The following is an 18,706-nucleotide window of genomic DNA, read 5'->3' as shown; positions in this document are numbered from 1 at the left end:
GTGTAATGGTGTCAGTTCAGAGCTGAAAATGTTTGCACCAGCATCAGATGTCACCCTGCAGCTCTCTGTGTCTGCCCCAACTTGCCTCCATGATTGCTTGCTAAGGCAGAAATGAATCCACATTGCAGCAACCCAAACATGTCTTTGTAAATTGGACATAGCAGGTTGACAAACATGAAATTTGAGGGATTATACAACATGCTGTGGGGTCTCACTTTCACCAAAGTGTACTGCTTTGTATAATGAACAAGAAGCAGTGACCAAGGTCAAGTTGGCACAATGGGAGGATCTTTGCCTGGATATTGGATGGATTCAATTAGCACCTCTGAAACACACTGAAAAATGAATATGAGTAAAATGCAACTCAGATGTGAGAGAGAGGGAAGAGTGATGCTGGAAATCAGACACTTTTAATGGAGTTGGCAGCCTCACATACAGAGTTTGGGTGGATCGTCTGCCAACAGTGAGGCGCTCCATTTGTTACTCTCAGAAGGTCACAGGAGAGGATTCTAAGGTCCTTTCCCAAAGTCTGCTGCAGCCCTTCCCACAGGAATCATTAAGATGGATTGAGCAGTATGATGGCCTGGCTGCTGGGAACAGTGTACTACCATGACCTCTGGCAGCCCAATTTAAACTTTCAGGAACACAACATATTGTTTAACCTCGATGCATTGGTTGTTATAGGGACGTGATGTATGGGTGCTACTCTGAGGAGATGCAAAAGTTCTTTTTAGGTTGAGGTAAAACTGAGGGAAAATAAATATTCAACCTATTTCAGTGCCTTTGGGTATCACAACCTCATCTTTTCAAAGGGAATGTCTGCATTTAAAGTAAACCCTCAGGAAATTACCTACAACGAACTAATTAGATGGTTGAGTGTTTGTCTGAAACTAACAATAGCCATATTTACCAATTGTGCTCGTAATTATTTCTCTAACTGATTAATCATTAAACCAATAAAAGTTTTTGGTTGCAAGATACAAATATCAGCTAGTTTAACACTTGAGAGGTTGCATCAACTGACTACAATACAAACACTGTTTTAAATATACAAAACCTGTTCAGAGAATCAGCTGGCATAGCCTGGTAGGTGCCCTTTTACTATATTTTACATTAACATTTCTGTATTTAGCAGATGCATTTATCCAAAATGACTTACAAGGGAAAAGGAGAATTAACAAGTGAGTATATTTTAAAGATGAGAATAAATATATTCTCGGAAAAGCCGAATTTTCAAGAGCTTGTTGAAGGTAGAGGGGTGCGCCCCTGCTCTGGACGCTAGTCTGGATGTTACTGGGATTAAAGGAACTGCATTAGGCTGGTTTAAGTCATATTTATCTGATAGATTTCAGTTTGTTCTTGTAAATGAAGAATCTTCCTCACACACCAGAGCAAGTCATGGAGTTCCTCAGGGTTCTGTACTTGGACCGATTCTTTTCACTTTATACATGCTTCCATTAGGTAACATTATTAGACAGCATGGCATAAATTTCTGTTGCTATGCTGATGATACCCAGTTGTACTTATCTATAAAACCAGATGAACCCAATAGGTTGGTCAGACTACAAGCATGTCTTAAAGACATAAAGACCTGGATGAATCAGAACTGTCTGCTTCTAAATTCAGACAAAACTGATGTTGTATGCATTTCTCACTTCAGGATTGGACTACTGTAATTCTTTATTATTGGGCTGTCCCACATATTCTCTGAAAAGCCTTCAGTTGATCCAAAATGCTGCAGCCAGAGTTCTGACGAGAACTAACAGAGATCATATTTCTCCAGTTTTAGCTTCTCTTCATTGGCTCCCTGTTAAATTCAGAATAGAATTTAAGATTCTTCTCCTCACATATAAAGCTCTCAATGACCGAGACACCCTCTCTTAAAGATTAGGCTTAAAACTTTCCTTTTTGATAAAGCTTATAGTTAGGGATGGCTCAGGTGACTCTGAAACATCCCATAGTTATGCTACTATGTCACACCTTTCCTCACTTTGCTCTCTTTTTCCCCCGTTTAATTTCTTAAATGATATTATGTACATGTGACATTATTGTGGTCATTAACTCGTTTTTCCCTGTTCCAACAGGTGTCCTTTGAATGGTGTTACAGTGTTTGTTGTCCCCTCTTTTCTGTCCTCTCAAACCCCAGCTGGTGGAGGCGGACGGCCACCCTTCCTGGTTCTGGTTCTGCCAGATGTTTCTTCCTGTTCAAAGGGAGTCGTTTCTCTCCACAGGCGCCTCAGGCACGCTCAGGACGGGAGATTGGACTGAAGACAAGTTTCGGTGCAATCTGTTGGTTTCCTTAGCTAGGAAATAGTTTTATAAATTGGCTCTGTATGTATGAATTAGACTTTGAATTTAATTAATTGGATTTCATCACAATGAATGGAGTCTAATTGGCTTGAATTGGACTATACCAGCTTAACACCTCCAAACCAAGGAGATGCGAGATGGTGGACTTTAGGAGGAAGAGACCCCATCTCCAGCCCATTTCCATCGAGGGCTCTGACGTGGAAGTGGTCAGGTCCTATAAGTACCTGCTGGGACTGCAGCTGGATGACAAATTGGACTGGACTGTTAACACAGACAGCATCCACCGTAAAGGACAGAGTCGTCTTTACTTCCTGAGAAGGCTGGAGTCCCTTAATATCTGTAAAAAACTGCCAGGGGGGGCCAGCACCCACTCCACCAAACTGTGATGAGACAGAGGAGCATGTTCAGCAGCAGGCTGCTGTCTCTGAGCTGAGACTCGAGAACTCTTTTGTCCCCCTGGCCATAAGACTATAAAACTCTTCACTGGGGGGCCAGGAGGATCATGATTAAACCCATATGTACTATCTATCTATCTATCTATCTATCTATCTATCTATCTATCTATCTATCTATCTATCATTGAGGTGCCTTGAGATGACATTTGTTGTGATTTGGTGCTAATAAATAAAACTGAATTGAATTGAATCTGTAGGAGTAACAGTAACAGAATAAAAGTCACATATATCCCCATCTGTGCACAGAGATAACATATCCAGTCGCACAAACTATGAATGAGCACATTTATAAACCCACAGTATGGATTTAAATGTGGGTATGTTTTTTATTAACTGGAGGTGAGCTCTGTAGAACACACTTGGTACTCTCACGCTCACCATATGTCAAATACTTGCACTCTAAAATTCAGTGTTACAGTGAAGTGAAAGAATGACTCACAGAGAGAAGTTTTGTGTTACATCACTCGTCATAGCTTCACAATACATTACGATGCTAAAAAGCTGATCCCACCCTTGTTGAGGAGAAGCTGCCAGCACTGGGAAAATGAAGAAGTGAAGTGTTGAGCTGAGCCGAGCTGTACCATGAAAAAGTATCGCTATCACAAATACCAGCTATTATTTAGTAAAACTTCCAAATCATATCGGCCCAGGAACTTTTTTTTTAAACATCCCAGTTGTCATAGCGTGTATTACATGCATACATCTTTCAGACCAAAAAGCTGATTGTTCTGTTTGGTGCTTTCTGTTTCAGTTTTCATCAATCCAATCATTTTTCCAAACCCACTTTATCCATTCAGGGTCGCATGGAGGAGCCTATCCAATCTGCCATTGAGCAAAAGGCAGGTTACGTCCTGGACTCCACCAACTAGGCACACTCATATTCACTCCTCCAGTCAATATAAAATCACCATTTACCATAAAATGCATTTTTTGGAGTATGGGAAAAGCCCAGAGTATCAGGAGAGAACCCACCAATGCACGGGGAAACATGTAAACTCCACTCAGAAAGAACCCAGCTGAAATTTGAACCAGGAACATTCTTCCTGTGAGTGCTAACCACCACATCAATGTGTTTTGTTTGACTCTTTTTCAGTTCTTTGAATCTTCATTGGAATTGTTTTGATCTGAAGGCTGAAAGGAAATCTCCAAAGTATTACAAACATGCTCGCTACAGCCTAGGTAAAAGACTGGCAAAGAACTCAGTAGATAGACATGTTTTCTTTCCACAGTAATCATATGGTATCTCATCACCATACATACTCATACAGCCAGTTCTGCTATGTGCTTATGTCTTACAAAAAAAATGCACACCTTTTCTCATACAGATTTAAGATATAACTAAAATGAAGACATTGGCTAAAGGAACAAAGATGTTCTGTCTTTAACCTTCGTCTTGTGTTAGGGTCGGCACCGACCCGTTTTTAGGTTTTAAATGCATAACATAACCATATAAATTTGTTTATTGTATCAAGGCTTTATGACTTTGTCAGGAACCTCTATTTCAACAAAATAAAACAAAAAAAATTGTTTTCACTAAATTATAAAATGCTCTAGTTGAAATTAAGACCTTTGTGTTGTTAGGGTCGGTTTCGACCCAGTTATAATTCATTCTAACATACACTTTCGTGCAACTTAAGACACATCATCAGTGTTGACACCTGGGTTCACTGGGTGTTTCGGGTCTCACAACAGACACCCTTGCCCAGGGGACCCAGCCGGGGGTGATCAAGTCCCGGCTTGTGTCTTAAGAGCATTTGCCCACGGGTCGCCCCGCTTGATCCACAGCCATCTGGACGCCTTTTCTGCTGCGTCACTGATGTTCTTGATGGCGCTCCTGTTTTTCAGTCCTTTCAGTCCCGGCATCTTGAGTGCCCTGATAAGAGACTGGCCAGCGAATCCTCTGCATCCGACCTCGATGGGGTTGCATCGGATCCTCCATCCCCTGCTTCGGCATTCACTGGACAGCTCCTCATTCTTGGCCCTCTTCCTCTCAAAGGCCTCCTCTATCCTGTCTTCCCAGGGGACAGTCAACTCCAGCAGGACCACTTGCCTCGTTGTTTCCGACACCAGGACCATGTCTGGCCTGAGTGTGGTCACTGCGATGTTCTCCGGAAACTTGAGCTGTCTCCCTAGGTCGACTTTCAACTGCCAGTCCCTGGCTGTTGCCAGCAGTCCCCCTGGTTCGCTCCTGAGCTGCTGTGGCTTCTCCCCAACCCTAACAAAGGCGATGGCCTGCCTTGTTGGTTGTAGGTGTTTGCTGGTGGAAATCCCTTTGCTGATGGCCTCAGCAATGACCCGTAGCACTTGGTCATGGCGCCACCGGTAGCGCCCCTCACCTAGTGCTCTTGGGCAGCAGCTCAGGATGTGCTCCAGCGTTCCAGCTCTTTGGCAGAGAGGGCACAGTGGGTTCTCAGCCAAGCCCCAGCGGTGGAGGTTGGATGGGCTTGGGAGGACATCGTAGACCGACTGGATGAGGAATTTGATCCGGTGTGGCTCAGATCGCCATAAGTCTGTCCACGAAACCTTCCGGGCCGCTGCCTCCTCCCAACGGGTCCATGCCCCCTGCTGACACATCCCTACAGCCCTACTGCAGCGGACTTCCTCCACCCCTGCCCGGACCTCCTCCTGGATCAGCTGACGCCTCTCCTTCCCCTTGGCCTTGTTGTAGGAAGGCCTAGGGTTGCTCCCTAGTCCTGCCCGCCCGGTTGCCACTGTTCCCACCAGCTCGCTGTGCCGCAAGCGGGACTTGGCCTGGTTTACTGCCTCTTGAGCACACCACTTCCTGCCGGTCCTCACCTCTATGCCAGCCGAGGAGACTTTGATGTCACTGGAGTCCCTATATAGCAGCACCTCTCTTGCTCGGGTAACCATGAACTCCTCTGTCAGACTGCTGAAGGGTAGTTTAAGTTTGTTGTTCCTCCCGTACAAGGCGATGCTGCTAAGGCTTCGTGGTAGGCCCAACCACTTCCGCAGGAAAGAGCTGACCTTCCTCTCGAAGCACTCGACGGTGGTAATTGGCACATTGTAGACCAGCAGTGGCCAGAGGAGTCGAGGCAGGATACCATGCTGGTAAAGCCAGGCTTTAAACTTGCCTGGTAGCCCTGACTTGTCCACTGCCCTCAGCCAGGTTCCCAACTCCTCTGATGTTGCTTGGAGTGCTGCAGTGTCCCTCAAGGTGCAGTAATAGATCTTGCCCAGGCTCTTGACTGGCTTCTCTCCCACAGTTGGAATCTGGGTGTCTTCTATTGAGAAGCGGTACTTCTCTGACACCATCCCCTTTTTCACCACCAGGGACCTGGACTTGGCTGGCTTGAAGTTCATCCAGGCCCAGCGGATGAGATGCTCCAGGCCTTGGAGGATCCATCTACAGCCCGGGACAGATGTTGTCGTCACCGTCAGATCATCCATAAATGCTCTGATGGGGGGCTGTCGCATACCGGAGTTGGTGAGTGGTCCTCTACACTCCACCTCTGCTGACTTCACCAGCATGTTCATGGCCAAGGAAAACAATACCACAGAAATGGTACATCCTGTGATAATGCCTTTCTCAAGCCGATGAAATGCAGATGTTACTGTTCCAGAAGTGACTCTCAAACTGAAGCAGCTGTAATAGTCCAGTAGTTCTTAAAAATAAGATTATAAAGCAATAATTAGAGCCAAAACTGAAATCACAAGTTCACCGTCAGCCAACAGACTGCTTTTCATTTTGTATTTGTACTAAAGTTCTATTGCTGAAAAAAAGAGACTTTTTTGCCTTTTTCTTGAAGTAAATATATGGGTCGAAACTGACCCGTAACACCATAGATGTTACTATAGTTAATAATATTAAAATGAAAAAATAAATAAAACTAATTTATTTAAGAGATGTGTTCTAAATCCCCTCAGTAATAGTCAGGTGACATAACAACCTTTTATTTATTGATTCTCGTGAGGTTCATTTTACATTTTTGTTTTTATTGAAATTGAGGGGTATACTGACAAAAACAAGGCCCAGGGGCCCACACCAAAAATATTAAAACACATATTTTTATGGATAAAGAAGCCTAACAAGGTAACCAAGAGATGAGAAAACAAATTGGATGATAGATGATTGTTTTTAGTGTATTTTACAACTAAATTAAAACACGGGTCAAAACCGACCCGTTAACATAAGAGATGGTAACAGGGAACTAACACAAGACGAAGGTTAAGTCGTAGGCTAGTTGAAATAGAATAGAAACCATGACAATCCATCTCCATCTATGTTTGAACAAACATACAAGTGCACAAAGCAAACTCCTTCAATAATAACTCCTTCCCCATCTATAATGGCTATAATGGTGTGACTTTTTTTTTTTATTGCATGTCCATCTATTTTAAGAATAGAGCCAATCAGCTGTGCCCCAGAGATTCTTTGCAATCAGTTCCTCACTGTAGGCAACAATTGAGGCAGCTGGTATGATGAAAACAAATACGAGCCATCAGCACCGTGCGGTCAGGAGAGGCATCATGGAAAAAATATATAATAAACAAAAAAACGGTTTGAACTATAAACTAATTTTCCATTTAACTTAAACAATTTTGATTGTTTTTTATTAAGAGTTGCTGAATTTTCACATTTCCATTCAAATACGGGGAAGAGACGCAAAGTGAGGCAGCAGCAAGCAGAGCCTCGCCTTGGATTGTGCAATCCCTCACAAACTGTGCTCTCCCATGCAATGAGAGCGTGTTACTCTCTGCATGTCGCCAATAAAATGTGTCAAACACTTTTAATATATGCCCCCCTGACTTTCCACAGTTTAGCTGATGTATATAATGTACAGTGGGGTGCGAAAGTTTGGGCAGCCTTGTTAATTTTCCTGATTTACCTTTATAAAGCATTGATTGTTTGGATAAAAAAATTCTGTTAAATATATCATATAGGGGACAAACACAGTGATATTTGAGAAGGCAGGTGCATAAATTTGGGCACCAAAAAAAAAAAAAAACTCAATATTTAGTAGATCCTCCTTTTGCAGAAATAACAGCCTCTAAACGCTTCCTATAGCTTCTAATGAGAGTCTGGATTGTGGCTGAAGGTATTTTAGACCATTCTTCTTTACAAAACATCTCTAGTTCATTCAGGTTTGATGGTTTCCGAGCATGGACAGCTCTCTGTAAGTGACACCACAGATTTTCAATAATATTCAGGTCTGGGGACTGAGATGGCCATTCCAGAACGTTGTACTTGTTCCTCTGCATGGATGCTTTAGTAGATTTTGAGCCGTGTTTAGGGTCGTTGTCTTGTTGGAAGATCCAGCCCCGGCACAGCTTCAGCTTTGTCACTGATTCCTGGACATTGGTCTCCAGAATCTGCTGATATTGATTGGAATCCATGCGTCCCTCAACTTTAACAAGATTCCCAGTCCCTGTACTGGCCACACAGCCCCACAGCATGATGGAACCACCACCAAATTTTACTGTAGGTAGCAGGTGTTTTTCTTGGAGTGCTGTGTTCTTTTTCCTCCATGCATAACGGCCCTTGTTATGCCCAAATAACTCTATTTTAGTTTCATCAGTCCACAGCACCTTATTCCAAAATGAAGCTGGCTTGTCCAAATGTGCTTTAGCATACCTCAAGCGGCTCTGTTTGTGATGTGGGCGGAGAAAAGGCTTCCTCTGCATCACTCTCCCATACAGCATCTCCTTGTGTAAAGTGCGCCGAATAGTTGAACGATGCACAGTGACTCCATCAGCAGCAAGATCATGTTGTAGGTCTTTGGTGCTGCTCTGTGGGTTGACTCTGACTGTTCTAAACATCCTTTGCTTCTGTTTATTCGAGATTTTTCTTGGTCTGCCACGTCGAGCCTTGACTTGAACTGTGCCTGTGGTCTTCCATTTTCTCACAATGTTTCTCACAGTGGAGACTGAAAGCTGAAATCTCTGAGATAGCTTTCTGTATCCTTCCCCTAACCATGACGGTGAACAATCTTTGTTTTCAGGTCAATTGTAAAGTTGTTTTGAGACTCCCATGCTGCGACTCTTCAGAGAAGATGCAAAGAGGAGAAAAACTTACAATTGCCCCCCTTAAATACCCTTTCTCATAATTGGAGTCACCTGTGTATGGAGGTCAAGGGTCACTGGACTTACCAAAACAAATTTGAGTTCCAATAATTAGTTCTAAAGGTTTTGAAATCAATAAAATGACAACAGTACCCAAATTTATGCACCTGCCTACTTTTGTTTAACCTATTATTGCACACTTTCTGTAAATCATATAAACTTCATTTCACTTCTCAAATATCACTGTGTTTGTCCCCTATATGATATATTTAACTGATTTTTTTTATCCAAACAATCAATGCTTTATAAAGGTAAATCAGGAAAATTAACAAGGCTGCCCAAACTTTCGCACCCCACTGTATGTGTGCAACCTGTCTCGTGTGCTCAGCCATCTTACAATGACAGTGAAGAGGCACCAGGCGAGCAGGCAGTTCTCTTGCCTCAAGGTAGGGGGCACTCGTGAGCCCAGAAATCCTTACGCTACTCCGCAGCTGCAGAGTAAGTGACAGCGGGCTCGCAACAATCTTAGGCTGTGTTAGAAACCGCCAACTACATACTACATACTACATACTTGCAAACGGCATACTCATCGATCAGACAGTATGCAGAGCGTTTACACACAGTGCACTTCGCTCCTGCCCGAGCCGAAATCAGCCGGCCTGAAGCAGATTTTGCTTAAGCTATAAACTCTGTAAATATATAACTTTAACAACATTTGAAACATTTTTAGGTGAGAAAGTAGTCGTTTAGATCCCCAACGTGTTGAAAACCTGACAAAATACCGGCTATTTACAATTTTGTTCAGATGAATTCGGCGCTACTAAAGCTAGCCGCAGTGAGCAACGCACTTCCGGTTATTTTCACAAAATGAACCTACCCTCGTTATAGCTAGCTTGAAACTGCCGTTTTGACAGGAAATTACGATCGACGACGTCAAGTTAGGTTGCATCTTGGGCAGTTTAAGTATGACAAGTAACCACATGATGCATACTCAACATTTCGGCGAATCTAGTATGCATCCGGGAACTTAAAAAAGTTAAAGTTAGTAGCAGTAGTGGGAATAGTGGGAAAAGTAGGCGGTTTCGAACACAGCCTTAGAGTCCATGGTTACAATTAGTGAGTCAAGTGCAGTGATTTAAAAAATGTCCCCCCTGGCCCCGCCTGCTTTCTAAATTGGACTTTCAGTCAGAACAGGAGGTAATAAATAAAGGGAGATCAACACCGGAGCTGAAAGGTTTGCTTCAGACTACGGGACAGAAGATTACCCGCTCTTTTCAAACAGAGCGGTACACAGGAAAAGGAACCGCCTTTTCTGCTTCCCTTCTTTCTTATCTCAACCTGTGACAATGACTGGACTCAGATGGGATACTGTGACATGAAGAGTTTGCAGAGAAGCCTCAGCAAACATGAGCGGTCCACCACTCACATTCAAAGCCAGAACGCGCTAAAAACTTTTGGGATCTCCAGGATGGACTTGGCTTTGGATGAACAGCGGAGACTGAACATCAGCATCCACAATGCTAAGGTCAAGGAGAACCCAGAGATTTTGAAGGATCTCATCTATGCCACCTGCTTCCGTGCCGAACAGCAGCATTTGCAGTGGCAGGGCAGTGGTAACTGCCTCAGACAGGAAGCAGGAAGTGCCACCACTAGCTGCCGCTGCTACCAAGTTAGCCAGCCCTTGCTGTCAAATGGTGAATAATCTACTCTGCTGAATTCATACATTTGTAACTCTGATTCTGATGGAGTCAGTGCCTCACCAGCCAACCTCACCGCACGTCACTGCGAGCCATCTATATCTTAAAAAATAAAGACACTGATGGTTTGTTTGTTAAGAAAAAAACCATTCTCCATGTTCCACACATCTCTGGTCCCAGCTCTGAAAGCCCCAGCCCAGATCTTACTTAATCAGCAGTTACGTGTTGAACCATCCATCTCTTCTGTCCCTGGTGGCAAACAATTACACTGGCTGAGCATCAGAGCTGATATCAGACTCAGAACCAGAGCCAACCGAAAATAAAAAAGCAAAAATAGAGCAATTCAGAAGGACTGGTTTACCCAAGCCCTGTGACGGACGGAAACCCGTCCAAGGTGTTTCCCCCGCCTCTAACCCCCTGGCAGCTGGGATAGGCTCCGGTCCCCCAGCGACCCGGAGTTGGATGAAGGGGGAATAGATAATGGATGGATGGATGGTTTGCCCGGTTTATGTTGTGTGTGTACATTAAAACAACAATCCGCTGCATCTATTGCAAAGAATGCAACACAAGCATGATCTGAAACAGTGCTTTTAATATCACCCTCTTACGTCATGAATAAAACAGCTGTTTGTTGAAGGAAAAACACAGGATGTATAGATGCTGCTCTAATTTCCAACATCCTCGTCTTCATTCTGATTTATTTTTGAAGTAATAACTGTTCAAGTTTGAAATGTGGTTGTGGTTATACTGAACTAAGAGAAGCTTGTATGCTGAGAGGTTCACATAAGCAGCACTATCATTATTTTAGTATAAAACCAAAGCCAAATGACCTGTGTCATATCAGTCCACAGTGCACCTTTTCATCTTCATTCTCACCAGCTGCGACAGAGCTCCAAGCGCTTAACTACTAACAGAAGCCCGGTTAGAAAGTTAATACAGAGTAATGATGACAAGCAGCCACCTGTCGCCTGAGACAACAGTAAATCAGTACGGGCAAGACTGATGGAACACCAGCATTAAGCCAAAGGAGAAAGTTAGAAACATGTTGAAGTAAACCTTTTTACTTTCTAAAGCTCCACAAAGACTAAATCATTGTGTCTGGTTTCAGCTGAGTCCTTTGTCAATGAAAGAATTCAAATCAACTTCCAGATGTGGAGGGACCTTCATGATCCTTCAAGAAAACTAAGTAGCAGAGTTTTATTGTATGCAAGCAGCAAAGGCAGATTGATTGTCTCTGAAAAACGTTCAGCAATAATATCCTGCAAGGGGGTCAAATCAAGTTTGGAGCTCTGAATTTGATTATTCCTAGAAAACAATTCGAAGTTAAGAAATTGCTCCTTCCTGAAGGGTTGTGGTATGTTATACTGAATTTACAAAGAACACGGTAAGTAAAAAGAAATAATTCCAATCACTGCAGCCAGAGCAGCGTGGGAGAGGAATCTCCTGAACTCTAGAAAAGATGACGGCTCTACCTGCTCGGCATCCTCCCCTGGACGCGGCGGCTGCTGGGCGGACCAGCCGGCACCCCGCGGAGCCTGAGAGCTGCCTCACGTCTGTCTTGGAGTCTCGTGGGTTTGGGGTACACAGGACACAGGACAGTTGCAGTCAGGCGTGAGAGTGGGCTCCAACTCGCACGTTCTGCTCGGCGTGAGGCACGCGTGCTCTGGAAGCCATGGGTGCAGCGTCTGTGTCACGTCTCTCCTCGGTTGACGCAGCTTCCTAACAGCAGGCAGGTAGAAGCCGCCTCTAAGGTCCACACAAACCGGAGAGCGCCCCCCCCAGAAAGCCCGCCGCAGAGAGACGTGGAGCCCGCTGCACTGATGCTGCTGTCTGGAGGCTGCGCAGGGAGGGCTGAGCCGTGCTGTTCCAGGAGGGGGGGGGGGGGGGGGGGAGGAGGGAGGAGAGAGGGAGGAGAGGGAGGAGGAGGGAGGAGAGAGGAGGGAGAGGGAGGAGAGGTGAGAGGGAGGAGGGAGGAGAGAGGGAGGAGGGAGGAGAGAGGAGGGAGGAGGGAGGAGAGAGGGGAGAGGGAGGAGGAGAGGGAGGAAGGAGGAGGGAGGAGAGAGGGGAGAGGGAGGAGGAGAGGGAGGAAGGAGGAGGGAGGAGAGAGGAGGAGGGAGGATGGACAAAGATGCTCTTTGTCAAAAAGTTTGCAAATGTACACCAGTTTTTTTTAACATTTTAGAATATCTTTTTATAAAATAGATAATTAAATATGTGTGTTTTTACATTTTTACACAAAAAAGTGGAAAAAAGTAAGCAAAAAATTTTTTGCTTACTTTTTTCCACTTTTTTATTTTTTATGTCCACGTTTATTTTTTTATTTGCACAATTTCCGTATGCGTTATATTATTATTATACGTATTATTAGTTTATTTATTTTCACTTTTCCACATTTCCACTTTTCCTAATCTACACATATGTATTTTCCTTCTTTTCCACATTATTACTTTTCTTCACCCTTTTTCCACTCAAGTGTATGGTAATAAGGCGGGCATTACTAACCTTGGTCTAAAATATGATTGGTCAATAGCGTCAACCAATCAGCTCTCAAGAAATCCACAGGACACCAACTGACTCTGCCCTACTTTCTTGTGAGAGATAATGACTTCCATCAGGAGATAAAACCTATGTATTATTATTATTATTATTGCTGGTGAACTCAGGCAAATTGCTGACTCAGCTCAGAATAATACAGTCAGTGATGAGTCATCATTGGTTGTAGTATTGTAGATACTGTGACTGACAGAATGGTTTTGTTAACTGCACTCACAGACACAGAAGTTGACCCTTTGGTGTTCCAAAATGTGAATAATTTATTTCCTAATATTTTGTCAATTTTTTATTATGGCAATTTTGGTCCTCAATATTAAACAAGCTTTCTGTCCTTTCTTTAAGGAGTCTTCAGGAATAGTTCTCCAGGCTTCTTGAAGGACATCCCAAAGCTCTTCTTTGGATGTGGGCTGCCTTTTGTTCCGTTCTCTGCCAACATGATCCCACACTGCTTCAGTAATGTTGAGCTCCGGGCTCTGGGGAGGATTCATCCCTCCATCAGACAGACCCTCCATCAATTAAAGTATAGATGAACTGAAATACAACCATACTTTTATTGTGTTTCCTATTTCTTAAAGCTGCAGTCTGCAACTCTTTTTCAAGCATAATGCCTGGAACTGTCCGGGGATTCTGAAAGTAGTACATTAAATACCCCAATACAAAAAAAAATTAGTTCTCCCTATATGTCCCGCTAGGTCCCTCCAAAGCCAGCAGGTTTGTTTACAAAATTGCAGACCGGACCGGTAAAAGGTAACCAGTCAGGTTACGAGCTGGGCTCTGCTGCCTGTCAGTCACCGATTGTGCACGCGCGATACAAGGTAGGCTTGTCCCCACGCTTATTTATCTAGACTATTGAACTTCATTACGGGCTAGTCTACTTACTGTGTCTTCCATGATTGCAAATGACAGGTGAGTTGATGAATGAGGAGTCGTGTATGCGCATCTGGCGTGCACGTAGACGTGCATGTGTTCTCATGTGTTTTGATGGGGCGGGACAGGAAGTTGAATAACTTTTTATTTTTCGGTTAAAAAATAAGCATTTCTTGCATTTTGCGACTACGGAGGTCACCGTTTTCAACTTCAAGCGTTCTGATAGATCATGTAAACTCTTAAAATGCCAAAAAGTAGGACTTTACGTATGACAACAACAAATCCTGCAGACTGCAGCTTTAAGGACATAACTCAGATACTGTTCATCTGTTGGAGATATTATTTAGGCCTGACACTTTTGTTTTCAACCTGTCCAGTTTCTTCAAATTTTTATAAAAACATAAACAGTGAAATTCACAAGATTCAAATTTCTAGTGTTAGGGCACTTTAGAGTAACTTGTTGAGGTTCTGGTGTTAGTTCTAGGAGAATGAACTCTGCACTGGTGAGAAAACACAACATTGTAGCAATGGTACAGGTGCAAACAGGAACAGTCTCAGACAAGTCAATACTGTGCAGCAAGCGCTTATTTTTGGCAAGCAATATACAAGGACAACAGAGAATAGATATTCTTTTCTCAATATTGTCCGGATGGAAGGTGATCGGTCTGTGGTCATCATGGCCACATCTACCCCACAATCCAGCAACTCGTTCAGGTCCCTCTGGAATCCCAACGCTTCCATTGCGACACAGCTCGTTGTTTCTGACACCAAGAGCATAATGGATATTCAAAAGTTGTACATTCACAGGTGTTTTTTCTCCTGTTGAAAGCAGTCTTCTATCACAGAGTTCATTTTAGTTTCCATAGAAAAATTACCTGAACCAATTCAAAGTGGACAATTTCCTTGGTGGCGTCATTTTGGAAAGAGTATGTTGAGTACTTTGCACTATAAACTTAGAAGAAAAACACAGATCAGTTAAGTTTCTCAGGGGTTAGGTTTATGATGGTGTATGGAATGATTTACCAAAAATGGTAACAATTTAACATTTACCTGGACTATCTCACCTTGCATCACCACAGAGTTCATGCCTCTTTTCAGACCATGAGTCTGTAACGAGCCGAGATATGATTTGGTCACGTTTTTCTTGGTAGGCAGACTGTATGGCAGGTAGAAGGTAGGTCTTCTGAATGCTGTGAAGAACTGCATTTTGTGTGGAATGGGAATATTGAGAAGAGTTGCCCAGTCTTCTTATAGAAGAGCAGCGGAGTTATGTCGCTATAATAAGGTAAAAGATTACGGCCAAGTGTTTAAAAAAGACATAAATGTCAACGTACCTTTTGACTTTCTTCTCTTTCATTAATATGGTAGATCTCCCATAGTCGATCCCCTATCCCACAGGTCGAGACCCCCTAGTGGCCTGGCGAACTTCCGTTGTGTTTTGAAGTTTGCAGAGTTTCTCTCTTGCATGTGTTTTGGGGTTTGCAGCGTTTCTCTCTTGCATGTGTTTTGGGGTTTGCAGTGTTTCTCTCTTGCATGTGTTTTGGGGTTTGCAGCGCGTGTGCTCCGGTCGTTTTTGTGATTGCCGCATTTTCCTCTTGCAGCATTTTATTGTTGGATTTGTTTCGGCGTTTGCACGTGTCGGCTACCGTAGGATACCCCCCAATAATTACTTATATTCTATCAAAGACATCTTTTTTGTTAAAATCGGAAACCGATGGTCAATGCTTCTGATATTGTCATTATTGCAGGGGGCACCCAGAATTGAACTGAGGACCTCTTGATCTGCAGTCAAATGCTCTACCACTGAGCTATACCCCCCAACAATTACACATATTGTGTCACGGACGTCTTTTCTGTTGACATGGGAAACTGAGGGTCAATGCTTCTGCCATATGGAATTGAAACTTTTACTAAAAACTACTTGACAGAGACTTCATACGGGGGGTATAGCTCAGTGGTAGAGCATTTGACTGCAGATCAAGAGGTTCTCAGTTCAAATCTGGGTGCCCCCTGCTCTTCCAAGGATTACAGGTTTAATATGTGATATACAGCAAAAATTTAAATCTTCTTTACAATCTTATGTCAGATGGGCTTTTGGATTTGGTTCTCTTGCATGCCAAGTTGTAGTGATGAGAGGTAACAATTAACTCATCTTTGAAACTGCTATTGTTAACTTCCCAAAACTGCTAATCCAAAAATGTACATATATATATATAAGTTCTCAGTGCATATTACTCATTCTTGAAATTCACATTATCAGAAAAGAGAATTCCTGGCCAAATAGGGCAACTAACACTGCTATGTCCACAGATAAAGGTTGCTTTGCAATATTTTAATGGATGTGAAGTGAAGTTGCATGCTAGTCCATGGTGTAATATCCTGTCCAGTGTGCCCTGAGACACAATGATTAAGTTGATCACTTCTCAACTTTAGTACTACCAACATAAACCCACAGCCTGTTTAATATGTTTGCTTTAAACAATATATTTGTCTTTTCTTCAGTCCTCAGAAAGTTTTCTCAATTCCTTCAAGTATTGAGAAGATAACCAACCTGATATTGTCATAATTACAGGGGGCACCCAGAATTGAACTGAGGACCTCTTGATCTGCAGTCAAATGCTCTACCACTGAGCTATACCCCCCCGACAAGTTCTCATATTCTATCAATGACATCTTTTTTGTTGACATGGGAAACTGAGGGTCAATGCTTCTGCCATATGGAATTGAAACTTTTACTAAAAACTACTTGACAGAGACTTCATACGGGGGTATAGCTCAGTGGTAGAGCATTTGTTGTTATGATGCATAACCATAGCAACAAGGTGGTTTACAACAGGGAGCAGCTGATTAACACTGGAAAAGCAGAAATAATTCGACAACTGAAGCCAGAAATCCCACTGGAATTGAAAAGGAGGCGTCGTGGATGCAGAGCAGGAGCAAAGAGGAGAGAAAGAAAGAAGAAGTTCAAACCATCTCTGCCATCCGTCATCATGGGCAATGTAAGATCGTTAGCTAACAAGTTGGATGAACTTCTAGCCTTGACAAGGACTCAGCAAGAATATCGGGAATGTAGCATTATGTGTTTTACTGAGACATGGCTGCAGGATCATATCCCCGACTCCAGCGTCTCTCTGCCGGGCTTCCTGACTGTACGAGCAGATCGAGATTTAAAGAGTAGCAGGAAAAGGAAAGGGGGTGGATTGGCAGTGCTTGTCAACAACAGATGGTGTCACCCAGGACGTGTTACTGTGAAGAGTCGTCTCTGCAGTCCTGACATTGAACTATTGGCAGTAGGTTTTCGTCCATATTATTTGCCAAGAGAGTTCACCAGTGTTGTTTTGGTGGCTGTTTACATTCCACCCTCAGCTGTTGCCGACACTGCATGTGATGTCATCAGTTCCGTTGTTGCTCAGATACAGACACAACACCCCAATTCTTTTGTGGCAATATCTGGTGATTTTAATCATGCCTCACTCTCTGCTACACTGCCAACTTTTCAACAGTTTGTCAGCTGCTCTACCAGAGAAAACAAGACATTGGATTTGTTTTACACAAATGTCAAGGATTCATACATTTCCAAATCAAGACCTCCCCTGGGTAAATCAGATCACAACCTTGTTTTTCTCTGTTCAGCATATAAACCCCTTGTCCAGAGACTACCTGTCACAAAAAGGACTGTTAGAAAGTGGTCACATGAAGCTGAAGAAGCCTTACAGGGTTGTTTTGATGCAACCAATTGGATTTCTCTTTGTAAGCCACATGGAAAGGACATTAATGCCATGACTGAGTGTGTGACTGACTATATAAACTTCTGTGTGGACAACACCATCCCCACCAGAACAGTGAGATGCTTCCCTAATAACAAACCCTGGATCACCAGTGAGCTAAAGGAACTATTGAACAAGAAAAAAAGAGCCTTTAGGGAGCGAGACAGGGAGTTACTGAGGAGTATACAGAAGCAGCTCAAAGTCAAGATCAGAGAGAGCAAGGAGGTGTATAGAAAGAAGCTTGAGAGTAAACTGCAGAGGAACAATATCAGAGATGTGTGTTCAGGAATGAAGAAGATCACAGGCCTCAAGCAGAGGGAGGATCGGATGGATGGAAGTCTGGACAGAGCAAATGAGCTGAACACATTCTTCAACAGGTTCAGTTCAGGAACAAGCTCACCATCCTCCCCTCCTGTTCCCAGCCAAAGAGACATCCCACCCTCCTCTGACCCACAGCTTTCCTGTAACAACTCCACCTCCACCTCAGTCATGGATTCTTCTGCTTCCACTAGTTTGTCTTCAACCAAATCAGGAGATGCTGCTGTCCCCTTTGCCTCCCCCTCCCACTTTTCTGTTTCTAGAAGTCAGGTGAAGAGGCAGTTGGAGAGACTGAACCGGAACAAGGCTGCAGGTCCAGATGGTGTCAGCCCCCGAGTCCTGAAGGCCTGTGCAGAGCAGCTCTGTGGGATTCTGCAACACCTTTTCAACCTTAGCTTGACCCAAGAGAAGGTACCACTGTTGTGGAAGACATCCTGTCTGGTTCCGGTACCAAAGAAAACTCATCCTTCAGTCATCAATGACTACAGACCTGTTGCCCTGACATCCCACATCATGAAGGTCCTGGAGAGACTCCTGTTGACCCACCTGTGTAAGCAAACCAGCACATATCAGGACCCCCTGCAGTTTGCTTATCGCCATGGAGTTGGAGTTGAAGACGCTATCATACACCTGCTTCAACAAACCCACTGTAATCTGGACAAAGCAGGCAGCACTGTGAGGATCATGTTCTTTGATTTCTCCAGTGCATTTAACACAA

At 43.5% G+C, this 18,706-nt stretch overlaps 2 protein-coding genes and 3 non-coding genes across 5 annotated transcripts in view; 1 reads left to right on the top strand and 4 right to left on the bottom strand.

Moving 5' to 3' along the window:
• The window catches only part of LOC142375062 (heparan sulfate glucosamine 3-O-sulfotransferase 5), a 94,458-nt gene extending 82,223 nt beyond the window's left edge, over window positions 1–12,235 (bottom strand). The window contains exon 1 of the mRNA XM_075458981.1: window positions 11,956–12,235. The gene's annotated coding sequence lies outside the window, so the exon portion shown is untranslated. The remainder of the gene's footprint in view (window positions 1–11,955) is intronic.
• LOC142375145 (uncharacterized) lies at window positions 4,491–6,470 on the bottom strand. The gene is made up of 2 exons (XM_075459074.1): window positions 6,446–6,470; window positions 4,491–6,388 (listed from the first exon to the last, which is right to left on the bottom strand). The coding sequence occupies exons 1-2, from the start codon at window positions 6,468–6,470 to the stop codon at window positions 4,491–4,493; spliced, it is 1,923 nt and encodes a 640-aa protein (XP_075315189.1).
• Window positions 12,236–15,649: 3,414 nt separating the features above from the next.
• trnac-gca (transfer RNA cysteine (anticodon GCA)) lies at window positions 15,650–15,721 on the bottom strand. The gene has a single exon. It is a non-coding gene; the product is annotated as a tRNA-Cys (tRNA).
• A 122-nt stretch (window positions 15,722–15,843) lies between these two features.
• On the top strand, window positions 15,844–15,915 carry trnac-gca (transfer RNA cysteine (anticodon GCA)). The gene has a single exon. It is a non-coding gene; the product is annotated as a tRNA-Cys (tRNA).
• Window positions 15,916–16,473: 558 nt separating this feature from the next.
• trnac-gca (transfer RNA cysteine (anticodon GCA)) lies at window positions 16,474–16,545 on the bottom strand. The gene has a single exon. It is a non-coding gene; the product is annotated as a tRNA-Cys (tRNA).
• Between the last annotated feature and the right edge of the window lie 2,161 nt (window positions 16,546–18,706).

Source organism: Odontesthes bonariensis, chromosome 24, assembly GCF_027942865.1.
Source record: "Odontesthes bonariensis isolate fOdoBon6 chromosome 24, fOdoBon6.hap1, whole genome shotgun sequence".
NCBI classification, from domain to species: Eukaryota; Metazoa; Chordata; class Actinopteri; order Atheriniformes; family Atherinopsidae; genus Odontesthes; species Odontesthes bonariensis.
The sequence above is the reverse complement of the archived record's forward strand: the minus strand, read 5'-3'. Positions and strand labels throughout refer to the sequence as shown.

Coding starts and splice junctions, on each gene's coding strand:
- LOC142375145 (XM_075459074.1), bottom strand. CDS start 6,470: ATGAAAAGCAGTCTGTTGGCTGACG. Junction 6,389..6,445: donor AAGCAGTCTGTTGGCTGACG/GTGAACTTGTGA, acceptor CTTATTTTTAAG/AACTACTGGACTATTACAGC.